This window comes from Tiliqua scincoides, chromosome 3 (assembly GCF_035046505.1).
Source record: "Tiliqua scincoides isolate rTilSci1 chromosome 3, rTilSci1.hap2, whole genome shotgun sequence".
In the NCBI taxonomy this organism is placed as follows: Eukaryota; Metazoa; Chordata; class Lepidosauria; order Squamata; family Scincidae; genus Tiliqua; species Tiliqua scincoides.
The window spans coordinates 78,170,207-78,184,734 of NC_089823.1; the positions used below are offsets into that span (position 1 = coordinate 78,170,207).

Sequence of the window (14,528 nt, forward strand, 5' to 3'; positions counted from 1 at the left end):
GATTGTACTGGTGGAGCTTGAGGTGGCTGAGTAGTAGTGTTTTTCTGAGCTCCTGGAAAGCACGCTATTTCTTCCCAAAATCGCGGGTCTGATGAGATCCGAGGATCAGTGGTCAGGAGAGGCCTTGATCCTACAGATGGTGTACAGTTTCGGAGAAGAAGGGTCCAGTCAGGGACCATTTTTTCTCCAAGGGAACCCAGTCAGGGACCATTTTTTCTCCAAGGGAACCCAGCTATCGATGTTGGTGATGGTGAGGATTCAATGTTGAAATTAAGCCGAAGGCTCCAAGCAGGGAAGGAAGTTGAAAGAACAACAGAAATAAGAACATCTAGTGGACTAAAAAAGACACTACAAGGACAAAATTATGCAGGGAATGGACAGAGTGGATAGGGAGATGCTCTTTACACTCTCACATAATACCAGAACCAGGGGACATCCACTAAAATTGAGTGTTGGGCGGGTTAGGACAGACAAAAGAAAATATTTCTTTACTCAGCGTGTGGTCGGTCTGTGGAACTCCTTGCCACAGGATGTGGTGCTGGCGTCTAGCCTAGATGCCTTTAAAAGGGGATTGGATGAGCTTCTGGAGGAAAAATCCATTATGGGGTACAAGCCATGATGTGTATGCGCAACCTCCTGATTTTAGAAATGGGTTATGTCAGAATGCCAGATGTAGGGGAGGGCACCAGGATGAGGTCTCTTGTTATCTGGTGTGCTCCCTGGGGCATTTGGTGGGCCGCTGTGAGATACAGGAAGCTGGACTAGATGGGCCTATGGCCTGATCCAGTGGGGCTGTTCTTATGTTCTTATGTAAAGAAGCAAGTGAGTGTTGTTCCGTTGTGTGTGTCTGGCATTAATTGATTGACTGCCTGATCAGGCTTTTGCCAGAGAGAAGGAGAAGGAGGGGCAAGCTTTCCCTCTCCTGGGAGAAGAGGAAGGAGGGGAAAGTTTTCTCTGCTTATTTGTTTGTTGATGTGAGAAGAAGCTTTGGAGGAGATCTGTCGAGCTTGTTATGGAAATATGAGTGCATAACTAACTTTATAAATCTAAAATTTGCTGGATTACAAATTAACTGTCTTGGAATACAATTATTGTTGTGGAGTGTTCAGTTTCGTTTTCCTATGGAGAGCTTGTGGAGTGCCTGTGGAGATCGGCTGGAGACCTGCATTTTTTGTTTTGTTTTGCAAAAGTGGTTGATTGTTTACATTCCTTTGATTATCTCCTGGAAAGGAATGCAGTTGACATAGAAACAAATATAAATAACAGAAATAGGATATAAACAACAGAAATAAGAACATCTAGTGGACTAAAAAAGACACTACAAGGACAAGAACAGGAATTGACAAGTGAAGAAAGAAGATATAAGAAGGAAGAAAAAGGATGACAGGAAAAAGAAACGAAAGTTAGGAGCTCTCCTGCCCCGGAATCCAGCTTGGGAAAACTAACACAAGAGGAACTGAAAGGGAAAGAATGGAAGGAGACAATACAAGACAATATAGAGAAATTAGTGGCAATGGGACAGCAACATACAAATCAATATCTGCGGGTTCAAGCTAGTTTGGATGTGTTAACTACACAACTAAATAATCTTAGTGTGCAACTTAAAGATGTGAAATCCGAATCACATGAGAAAAAACAAAGGATTATGGAAAAAGTACTGGAAATGGGAAAGCAACAAGCAAATCAATGATTACAAATCCAAATTAGCCTGGAAATCTTAATTCAACAGACAAATGAGTCTAATATGCAACAAACAGGAGAGGATCAACAAAAGAGCAAAGAAATGGAAGATAAATCCAAACCACTGGAGACAGGACAAAACAAACAATTGGAAGAGACAATGTTAATGGAGATAGCTTGGAAGATAAAGACTTAAAAGTCACCAGACCAGAAAGGAGAAGAAATATTTTGACTAATTGATGCAGATTGGATTGATCAAGAGAAGGAAGAAGAAATACTTCAACCAACTGACATAGACTGGAATGATCAAGTGAAGGAGACGATTCATCAAGATGTTGATTTAGCAAGAGGAGCGAGTACATTAAACCGTGATCTGTTAAGAGGAATTAATGTGAAATTTATTAGAAAAAAAGATGGAAAGTTAAAGTCTAGAGAAGAGAAGAGATTTGGCAGACCTGTGGATATTTAGGTTGGAGACAAGGGAATAGATAAAAAGAAACACAGTAATGTGTTAATTTTGTATGTTAGAAATTAAAACTTATTAGATGCCAATGAGAAGCTATATAAGCTTTATAGGTGATATGTAATATGTATACAAATTTTAGTTAGCTTGATATTAATAGATGTTAGAATTTTACAGGATAATTTTAATGAATTAGAATTAATTTTAGGTAATATCGTTTTGGATGTTTATGTATATGTTTATGTATTTAGTCATGAGGATATATTAATTTTGGATGATAGATTAGATAATAATAATAATAATAATAATAATAATAATAATAATAATAATAATAATAACAACAACAACAACTTTATTTTTACCCCGCCTTTCTCCCCGAAGGGACTCAAGGCGGCTTACAACATATTAAAAACAATTTAAAAACAAATAAAAAACATATTAACACATCATAAAAAACAGCAGTCAGAGTAAAAAAAATAGGTAAAAAGAGCATAGAGCAGCAGCAAGTCATAAAAGAATCAGGCCTGTAAAAAATATTAAAAGATGTTAAAAAGATGTTAAAAGGCCGAGAACTCAGAAGGCCTGTTTAAACAGAAGGGTCTTCAGGCCTTGCCGAAAGGTCTCAAGAGAGGGAGCCATTCTTAAGTCAAGGGGAAGGGAGTTCCATAGCGTTGGTGCCACTACTGAGAAGGCCCTATTTCTTGCAGCCACCCCACGTACCTCCCTAGGCAGCGGCACTTGTAAAAAGGCCTTCTCTGATGAACCTGAGAGGACGAGCCGGATTGTACGGGAGCAGGCAATCTCTAAGATACCCTGGTCCAGAGCAGTATAGGGCTTTAAAGGTCAATACCAGCACCTTGAATTGGGCCCGGAAACGAATGGGCAGCCAGTGCAGCCGCTATATAGGATAATTTTGGATGATAGATAGAGAAATGATATATGTAACTATTAGGATATTAAAAGTTAAAATGTAGTATGTTAGATATTGGATTATGATATTAATTGTTGTGAGGATTTCATATGCTAGATACTGGAAAGACACGAAGATTCCAATGAAAGATGAATTAATAGAGAAAATAATGAATGTGGCAGAAATGGACAGATTTTTAGAGAGCTTGGAAACCGATATAGATTGAGTAATGAAAATTATTTTTGCTTGGTTGAAAATTAAGTTGTAGAAGTATAAGATAGGGTATTTAGATGAACGTATTATATATATGATATATTATATATGATATGATATGATGGATAAATGATAAATGATATTAAGAGGCTAACGCAGAAGAGGAACTGGATTAGGAAATGTAATGATTTATTCGTTATAGTGATGTATGATACCTTACACCCTCTAATATGTTTTTTATGTATTGTATGTATTGTATTATGTGTTATGTGTGTTTGTTATTTTTGTTTTTGGAAAAATTAAAAAAAATTAAAAAAACAACAACATATGATTGTACCATACTTCTTTCTCCTGCTTCTATTTGTTCTCTGAGCACACATGCATGTCACTTTTAGCGCTTATTTTGTCCATATGTGATTTTCTACCAAAATAGCCAAAGAATAATATTTTTACAGTTTTTAATATTTTGGGAAGTTGGGTTTTGAACAGTGGGTCATCTTCTTAATTCACAAACGCTGAGAGGAGAAAAGGCCACAAATTAAAATTTACAAGTTTCTACTCTGTTGAATAATCCCAGGTTGGTTGTAGAGTGACAATACTGGGAATCAAGATGCCCTTCATGGAATCATAATATTCATAGCAAAAATTTGGGAATGGGGGGATACTGATGCATTTCTTAAGCTACTGCTCTCTGAAAAAGCTGAAATACAAAAACTGTACAGGAAGTTACTTTATCAGAAGCAAGTCACAAAGTAACAGTAATCTGCAGATGGCACTGCCTGTGAATTACTCTTTACATAAGAATGGCACCATTCCATACTTGCCATAAATGTTAATTGGTTTTAAGAAGATGGGTCTGGCACGGTTAAGATGAAAGCTATGAAAGTGGGTGGTTTGGCAAGCAAACTACTGACTTTTCATTAATTTTAAAATTTTCATTAACACAGCAGGATTTATACAATCATCAGGTTAGAAAAGATCTAAAAGCCAACTTTATCCTAGTTCTTCAGGCATTCACACATCACTCTCCCCTCACAGTTCAATGAACAAAATAAAGATGCAAACACTGCAAAATCACTGTAAAAACTTTAATGGGCTGGGTTCACACAATCAGCAAAACTATGGTTACAACAACAGAGTGCCTTGTACCACCTTGAAAAAACTAATTTATTTCAACATAAACTTTCAGACTGTAGCCCATTTCAGCATAAACTTGGCTAGAGTCTCTTCTCTTTTTAGTCACCTAGCAGAGTGACCTGATTTCACTGGTAAGATCAATAAGGCTTTTTCCCAGTTCTTTTACCATGCATTAACTAAAGCAAATAATTTCCATTTAACCCTCCTCCAACTTGGCCTGCATATCTGGCAAAACGTGATGCCTGATGGACCAGTGCAGGAATAAACCCCACAGCCCGCATTCTTCATATAGTACAGAGTATAGTTGTGAGCAAATATGCTCACAAGCTATATAAAATACAGTAGGCAACTGTTTTTTTTAGTATGCATCTAGTTGTATTACATTATTTTGGCTTCTATTATGGGATGCAACTCAAGAGCCTTTGAACTATATTTTGGTATAGCTCAACAAAAACGCAAGGAGTATTTATTTCAGCACAGAATTTGCATAGGACATTCAGTAGCTTCCGAGTCTAACTGGTTTGAGCAGTTTTTGTATCCTGAATGCTGTTTTTCATGGCACTGCAAGCAACACAGCAGAATTCTTTTGAGTAACTTAAAAATAAGCCAATAGAAAGACCTGAAATATTTGTACAACTCAACTATAGCGAGATTGAGAGGGAACAGATAAACACAAGCCTTTATGCTCTCTTTCAATAACACTGAGAACAGAGTAGATACAACTGCTTTATCCTATCCTTTTTCCATATCTTTTGTTTTAAAGGAGCTGAATAATTGGAAACAAAAATTACTCTTACTGCATACTCAAGCTGTGGTGCAAAGCGCCCTTTAAATGCTCAATGACATAGCACACAACTACTGAGAGTTATTTTTTTCTCTTTTTTAATAGTAGTAGTAGTTCCTCATTCTGAATCAAACTTCAGAAACTGAAGTTACAAAAGCAGCTTGTGGAACTTTGGAAGGGACCCCCTGAAAACTGTCTGCACACAAGGGACTCACAATCCAAGCCTCTTTAGCACAGTGAAACTGCTGCAATGCTAAACTAGTTTCTTGTTACAAAACCAACGTACAGCCTCTCTTTTATCACTTGTAGAGATTTACAGTGGTGCCTCACATAACAAAATTAATCCGTTCCGCGAGTCCTTTCGTTATGCGAGTTTTTCATTTTGCGAAGCGCGTTTTCCCATAGGAATGCATTGAAATTTAATTAATGCGTTCCTATGGGCAAGAAAAGTCAGAACAAAGTCAAATTTGGTTTACAAAGTGTTTATTAAGTGCTCTTTAAAGGCATACATACTGTACAGAGGATTTCAAAAACGGGGGGGGGGATGCTGAGTTGGGAGCTTGAAGGCTGTAATCCTGTGCACACTTTCCTGGGAGCAAGCACAATGGGACTTACTTCTGAGGAGACACACACAGGATTGTGCTCTAAGCTGGGGAGGACAGAGCAGCTGCACTCAATTGCTTGCTTTTGCCGTGATCATGGGGGGCAACATGAAAGAAATGGGGCAGTGAGAGGGTGAATGAGCGATGGGGGGATGCTGAGTGGGGAGTTTGAAGGCTGTAATCCTGTGTACACTTTCCTGGGAGCAAGCACAATGGGACTTACTTACATAAACTGACATGAAGATCCTCCCCTTACTAGGGTGGACGGGATCATAAACTGACATGAAGATCCGCCCCTTACTAGGGTGGACGGGATCATAAACTGACATGAAGATCCACCCCTTAAAACAAACCAAAACAAAACAAAAAAAATTCGTCTTGCGAAGCACGGGTCATAAAAATTTGTTGTGCAAGTTACCAAACTTCGCAAAACGCTTTTGTTATGCGAGGTACCACTGTATCTCTGTTCTTTCCTGATTTGAAACCTACCTGCATGCTGTTTTGTCCAAATCAACAACCACCTGGTTGACAACTGTTTTGCAAATCAGGGCTGAAAAATATGGTAAGATTCTGGTTTGCATGCCCAGCATAAGAGAGGGATGGTGGAACAGTGGATGCTGTTCCCTGAGAACTCTTCCTCGTAGAGACAAACTATGATTTGGTGTTATGTCCAAAGCAGCCCAGTACATTTGTATACATAAAAAACTTGAAGCCACTATTTTAAAAAACAAAATTAGAATTGTACAGCAATTTTTGTTGCATTTTACTTACCTTGTGCCTGCATTTAAGTACAACTCCATAGGCTCCTGGACCATTACAAATGGAGGGGAGGGCAAGAATGAGGGGAAAAAAATTAGACACCAGAATTTAGCTTCACTTCAAAATTTTATATACATTTTAAGGATGCATTATTGAGGCCAAATGCTGCAACATTATATTAGCAAATACAAGGCCCAATCCTATCCAGCTTTCCAGCACTGATGTGGCCCCATTTGTTCCCATATCTTGAGGAAGCTTCCATGACCGCATCCACCACTACAGAATGCAACGCATGCCCCATTGGCACAGCTGCATCAGCACTGGAAAGCTGAATAGGACTGGGCCCACAAAGAACTAAGTAGTTGACTTTTCAAGTATTTTGCAATTGCTTCCTCAATGAACGTACTTATAGGCATGCCCCTGTATCCACGGGGGTTCGATTCCAGACCCCCCCCCATGAATACTGGAAACCAAAGAGCAAATACAAAAAACATCCCCCCATAGCGCAAATTCACATGTAGTGAATCGTATTCTTCCTATTTTAGGCCGCAACCATTAGTAAATTTCAGAATTCTAATACAAATGTACTCCCTGGTAGCCTTTGCACATAGTGACATAGGAGACAATCATCCAGAGGCTGTAGTAATTTTTATGATGGGGAGGAATCTGAACTGCGGAAAACTGGAACCATGGATACTGGATCCATGGTTAAGGGGGCATGCCTGTATCGAGCTATTCAAGTGCGTGTTAAACTTTTTCTTCACGCACAGCAAGTTCAAGAAGAGGAAGCACTGACATACATACACAAAATACTTTTGGTTTCAGATGATGCTGCAGTAGTTTATTACCGTCAACACTCCTATTAGAATTCTGAAAATTACTAATGGTTGCAGCCCAAAATAGGAAGAATATGATTCACTACAAAATTTTCAGTTAAGTCATGATGAGAAACCTTACATCAGCATAAGAGAAGGTTTATGCAATCTAATGGCAATGTTTTCTTTCAGGTTAAAAATGGTTCTAAATAAAGATTTTCTGGAATTAGTAATGTAAGAGCCCAATCCTGAGCTCCTGGGGCACAAGGCTGTAGCGGCACTGAAAACAGCCACTGCCGCATCCTGCACACTCAAGGCAGCTGTGGGCAGTACCTCCAGAGAAGGGACTTTTGTCCCCTTCCCCTGGATAAAGTGAGTAGCCCCGCAATGGCTACTTGATTCATCGCCAACCAAGAGGTTGGCAGTGAGGAAAAGGCCTCTGTGTCAGGCGCCAAGCCTAACACAGAAGTTCAGGATGCAGTGGAGCTTTGCTCCCGCCTCCCTCCCCACTCCCTCCCCCCCGGCATGCTCACTGTGTTCTTAATGTCTTCAAGGCTCAGCACAAGTTCAAGGAAAGCCCCCACACTTCAGAACATTTAGAGAGAAAAAAGTTGAAGATTAACAAATAGTTTCTTCCAGACAGGCTGTAGAACTAGAAATGCTACTCATTTCTTTTGTCCTACTATAGTCTCTGGTCAAATAGGGAGCGCAGGTTTTTGTTGTGCTTCAAAAAGGGCTTGATTAGAGGCAATTTGGGGACAACATGAACAAGAAGCAATCATTCATGCTACTATATTCAGCTCTCTGGAAAAATAGCCAGCAGTCATTGGTTGTCTCTGGCCATCATCAGACTAAGGAATTATCAACTTTCTTCAGGCATTATCTTCTTCATATTTTGATCCTAGTTGTGCTCATTTTTTAAAATTTAAAGCTACACATACAGAAATTCAATAAGGATGTATGCTTACCTTCACCTACAACTCCAAGGATCTCAAATTTATTCATCACATTACCAATGTTAGGAATCTTCATGAAGACAAATTCCTCATGGGATAACAGTTGTACAACATGGCATAGAGAAGACTTGAGGGCTTTACAGAAGACTTAAGAGAAGGCTTTTGGTAGGAAAAAACCTACATTGGTTGACTTATACTTTTTTCAGTTAGTAGAAGATACCTGAAAAGAAATAAAATGGTCACAATGGCATTAGCCAGTTTTGATTTGCAATGCTCTTATTAAAAGATAAACAATGGCATATTTATTTTTGCAGCTGGTTAATTATTATCTTGCTATCTATAATCTACGTCAGAGGTTCTTACACTTTTAGTACTGGGACCCACTTTTTAGAATGAGAATCTGTCAGGATCCACCAGAAGTGATGTCATGATCGGAAGAGACATCATAAAGCACGAAAAGTTTTAGCAATCCTACCCACACTTACCCAGGAGTAAGTCCCATTTCCTATCATTGTTAAAAGCATACATATAGCAGCCTGTTCAAAGTACGGTTCTGTAACATTTCCCCAAATGCAGTCACATACCACGGCAGCATCAAGTCTAATATATTAAAAATAAAATATTGAAATGAATGGGAACCCACCTGAAATTGGTTCACGACCCACCTAGGGGGTCCTGACCCACAGTTTGAGAAACACTGAGCTACGTAATTAAACCTATTTACAAAAACAAGCACCTCAAGTAAATGTACTATCTTCTGCAGTCCATAATTGAAAACTTTATTTAGTATATGAGAGTAGAGAACATTGTCTCCTGCACATTGAAAGCATTGTCTCCTTTCTTAATTCAAATCCACGTGGCCAAGAGAGTGCTTTTAAGAATGCACAAGAATTTATGCTTACTCTTATGCTCATCCAATTGTATTTCTTTTTCTCTCCTCAGCCCAGCTCTTCACACTGCTTCATTAGCAGATGATCAGGCAGTACATAGAGCTGCTTTTGGAAAGGAAAGTCTAAAATCCCATGGCAATCTACTAAATTTGCCACTTGGGCTTAAGAGTTTGGGTTCATGCCACTAGCACAGGAATTTCCCAAAACATTTCAGCATAAATTCACAATTACAGAAAAACTATGAAAAATATTTATGATTATTCTTTACAGATTTCAAAGAAAAGCAAGTTACACACACCAATTATAATGGATGAAACTACTGGGTAGAAATTAATCTAAATCATTAAAGAGCCATAAGAGCCACACCCTGACTGCTGTGTTTTGCATCCCTAGAAACACAAAGCTATGCCACTATTTTTAGTGTTCCCAAATGTTAGCACAGGAACTATCTGTGCAAATTATCAAATTATAAATAGGGCAGCTTAGAGATAGAAAACACCACTCAGACACTTGTATCTTAAGGAAAAGTTACTTTTGGACCATGCAAGGTTAGATTGGAACACTACTCCAAGATAGCGAAATTCATTAACCTGCTGCAACCTATAAATTTTCCATCTTTCATTGGTCCTTCTTATTGATCTTGTAAAAACCATTATTTAAATATGTTTAACTTTTTCTTTAAAAAAGATGCCTTGAACAAATGGTACACTTGCACTAGCAACAGCCACTGGAAAAGACATCATGCAGGGATGAAGAGGGACCCCTGTTGCTCTCCCCCTGTTAAATATAAGAGGAGCACCACTTCAAAAGGTGTCTCTTTGTCCAGTTAGCAGGGGTAACAACCCAGTTATGAGATTAAGAAGCAAGACATTTCCTAATGTTGATTTTAGGAGCAAAAGTAAGTTTATCTTTATGAACCAACATTTTCTGATCATCAACTTAATAAATATATTGGTCTTTTCTAATGATTGCAAGAAAAAAATTCTGCAATCAAAACTCAACTCTTATCCACAGGTTTCCTGTATTTGAAACTACTTCATCACATTCTCACAACTTCTTGGAAAAGTATTTATGCAGCATTTAATCCCAGAAAGCCAGTGAACTATGTCCTAGCTGGACTGGAAACTGATAACAAAAAACAAAAACAAAAAAGGTTTGTAGTTCAATGCAGTGATAAAGCATTTGTTCAGCACTGCAAGACTAAACTGGAAGTTTCACTGTGAGGAAGCTGGTCACAGGTAATAGACATAGTTATTAATTAGAATATTTACATAGAAACTTTTTAAAAAATTCTAAAAGCTTTATACAGCAAGAGGAATGGAAAACAAGTTGTTCCCTGCCTCAGTCACATAGAAGACTGAGCAAAAAGTCATTGGGAGATGTGCTATGATTCACTAAAAAGGGGCAATTGCTCTAACCTTGCTAAATATAAGAAAGCCACTACTCTAAAGCAGGGGTCTCCAAACCCAGGCCTGGGGGCCAGATGCGGCCCGCAGCAAGCCTCTTTCCGGCCCGCAGCAAGCCTCTTGTCCCCTGAAAGCCTCTAGCCCTATTGGCCGAACATGAGAGGAACTATGCTCTGGTTGTGTCTGGAGGGTGTTCTAAGGGCCAGAGAGGTTGAATGAATGAGCCCATTCATTCATTTATTCACTCATCTAAGTTCCATCTCCAATTTATTTCTATAAATTTTATATTTAAATTTTTTCCCCGGCCCTAAACACCGTGCCAGGTATTTGATGCCGCCCTGTGGCCAAAAAGTTTGGAGACCCTTGCTCTAAAGGGTTGCTCCTTTGCTGGGTTAACAGGGATATTTACGTGTATTGGCATATTGTTTTCATGAATGCAGCAGATGCTCAACAACATGATATTTACATTCTACAATGCTTACATTTATGACTATCTCCTTCCAATGAAAACTGTTAATATTTCATAAATGTCAATATATTAGCTTTATACAATGTGTAGGCTTTATATAGGCTTTAGAGTGAAGTCCAGTAAAAATGCTTGAATTTGAATAATCAAGTACAGAGCTCCACTTGCACAGGAGTTTGCAAGAGGTGGTGTGGAGGAGGAACTGGAAACACTGCCTGTGGAAGGTACATACCGGATTCAAGCTAATAGTGTATTCATTCACACACGCTTTACATGGCAACGGCTTGCCAATGTAAAACAGAAATAGGAAAGACTTGAGTGTGCAACTTTTGTGCAGGCAATTTCACTTTTGTAGAATGACCTCCAGCAATAAGATGTAGAATTGCTGCATGAGAAGTTACTCTGTACTTGATAAAAAAAAAAACATCTACTACTGTACTTGATAAAAAAAAACATCTTCAGTGAAGATAAAAGAGCTTCTCCTACTGGTATCATTAGCACTGGCAACGTTTTGGTGGAAGACTGCTAGGCAGGTTTTTCAGCATGAGAACAACTCCTGCACACATTTTTCTCCTATTGCCCTAGAAAGATAGGGAAAGCAGTTCTGATTACAGTATCATTTAGCTTGAGTTGAACTCTTAACAACAACAAAGTTTCTACTACCTTCAGAGTAGATGAAGTTTAACAAGAAAAAAAATGGGCAGATAGATAAACAATGAAGATGAGAAGCTGAACTGTAATATTATTACATGGCTGGGAAAACTAAGAAGCAGTCTGCAATCAGAACTAGAAGGTCTGTAAAAGTTATTTCAAACTCATTAATGTTAAATCGTTCTGTGCGCTTCAATGTTTAGTCATGCTGGCCACATGACCGTGGAAGATGTCTTCGGACAACGATGGCTCCCTTGGCCTGGAAATGAAAATGAGCACAGCCTGCTCGAGTCAGACACACTTGTGCAGGGGAAACCTTTACCTACCTTAATGTTAAAGAAAACAAGCAGTTACCTTGATAGTACGCATGTATTTTTTAAGCATCTAAAATAAATTTTAAAAGGCATTGGGCACAATCCTAACCCACTTTCCAGCACTGACATAGCTGTGCTAGTGGGACGTGTGCAGCATCCTGCAGTTGGGTGGCACTCACGGAATGCCACGGAATGTTTGTTCCCTTACTTCGGAGCTGCATTACCCTTAAGTCAGTGCTGGAAAATGGGTTAGGATTGCAGCCAGTTTTGTGTGTCTAGTTTTTCCCATGAAACACAAGAAAGAAAAATAGTTTACTGAACCAACTGATGTTTGTTCAAAAGTTCAACAGTACTGAATGTTATTTAATCTACCTGAAATTTTTTAAAGAAATGAGAAAGAGGGTGAACAGATTAGATAAGTATATTTACAGGAATGTGCTCACAAAGTATTTTAAGTCATTCTCTATAGGAACCACCAAATTTTGAGGAAACTGTAGGTAGGGTAGTTTCAAACACAAATGCTGAAATATGAGTTACCATTACCAGCATGAACCTCACGCTTACACACTCCACCCACCCCCCATTCATACATGATGGGAGGAAGTCTGCAGCTTTTGTTTTATGATTTAGAACTAAACCATTATTTGTTATTACATCAAATCTTGACTTGGTATCCTGAATTGTTCATGAGCTGTTCTAACACACACAAATGACAAGATGCAGTTTCTTCAAAACTACAGACTTTTGCAGTTCCTTCCTATACAACCTTCATATTTCCTCCCCTCACTATTAAAAGGAATGGAGGACTGTGCAATCCTAAGGCTTGGGCTAGTAAAGTTATTCCACAGTTTAATCGTGGTTTCGCATTACATCTGAACCGAGATACCAACCCCCAGTTAGTCAAGAAAAGAGGATAGAGTAGTGCAGGACACGCTAATTGAACAGACAAAATTTTACTCTCTTGTTGGCATCCTTCAGTCTCGGAAGACTATGGTGTCACGCTCTGAATGGTGGTTCTGGAACAGAGTGTCCTCTCCAGTGCGCGAAGCCTGGGTAAAGTAGGTATGGCGGATAGGCTGTTACCCATGCAGCAAATCCCCCCTCTCCACGTCGCTGAAATGGTCCAATGGAAAGGCAGAGGCCAATACGGTTGGTTCCAGTGGCGTCGCAGGAGTTGCCAGAATGTGACTGTGTTTAGCCATGAACTGCCTCGGGGACTCTGGCTCCGTATTTTGCCTCGAGGTTGACTCCTGAAGCCTTTTCCATAACTGGATGTAGCCACAAGGCAGTGGAGGTTTGGGATCAGAGTTTTCCTTCTCTCAGATGAGCTGCCTTCCCAGGCTGACGAGTCCCATCTACCCAGTGGCTGTTTAGTCGCCTCTTACGACAAGTACAGCCAAACTGTACTTACTAATTTACTCTCTATGGATGGACTATTTTTAATATTTTTTTTTAAATTGCTTAGTTCCTAACACAGAAAGCTAGAGAATCCTTAGCTATAAAATTAAGATTTTAACTCCAACGAAACCTAACTAATAGTACTCAGGTCACTTACACTGGCAAAGAAGTAAGAACCATTTTCTTTGTTCTCCTCCATAAGCATGTACAAAGAAGTCATTCAAACATCTGCTTTCACATAAGAAAAATAGAATACAGTTACTCCAGAACTGACATGTTAGATTAATTTCCTCAGCAGAGAAACAGCAAAGACAAGGTGGAAATAATTTGTTTGAGCAAAGATTCCTTTGGAATTTAAAAAAAAAATCAGATGTTTTGTGATAACAGCAAAACTCAGATATGAAAGGATGAGGTAAGTCTGAGAAAACACACATTAATTATGACTCATGATACAAGTAGAACCCCCCTCCTCCAAAATTATAGAATTTGCAAGGACCAACTGGTTTATTTTCAGGAACTAAAATAAATACTAGAGCTATAACCTTTATAGGTGTGTTTAAAAAAAAAGGCTCTCAGGCTTTTAATTACCGTAGATACTCGCCTATACGGCAAAAAAATTATTCCCAGAAAAGCAGCCTGAAACAATACATCCTGATGTTTCAGGATGGCCTGAAACATCCGGAGATCAGGCGGGGCAATGTTTCAAACAATAATTTGTTTGATCTCCGGGGCAGGCAAGCAGCGAGGGTGAGGGGGGAGGCAAGTGAGCCAGCCAATCACTATTGTCGGAGGGAGAGAGCAAGGGAGCAAGTGATCTTCTGCTGAGAGGAGGCTGTGCAGGCTGGGGCTACATGCCTAGGATTGGGCTCCCAGTCTATTCCCTCTTGTTTTCTTCTCTACCTCCCCCCTTACTTCATACAGTCACACTTCAATCTCTCCCTTGCAGAGCTTTTTGCAAACCTCCTTGCTAACCTCATTTTCCCCTATCCTCACCAATGAAGTTGGACTGGAGAGGAAAAGCCCCTGCATTTGTGTATGTGGGGGGGAGCATCTGTGAGAGAGAGAGAGAGAGAGAAGCAATCTC

The 14,528-nt window shown here is 39.3% G+C and overlaps 1 protein-coding gene across 1 annotated transcript in view; it reads right to left on the reverse strand.

The window, feature by feature from the left end:
• Nucleotides 1-14,528, reverse strand: part of CDKL5 (cyclin dependent kinase like 5) — a 104,397-nt gene that overhangs the window by 57,778 nt on the left and 32,091 nt on the right. Inside the window, exons 2-3 of the mRNA XM_066620591.1 lie at nt 8,332-8,539; nt 6,561-6,595 (exon numbers count right to left, since the gene is read on the reverse strand). Coding sequence (XP_066476688.1) covers nt 6,561-6,595; nt 8,332-8,395 — 99 coding nt within the window. The 5' untranslated portion in view covers nt 8,396-8,539. The remainder of the gene's footprint in view (nt 1-6,560; nt 6,596-8,331; nt 8,540-14,528) is intronic.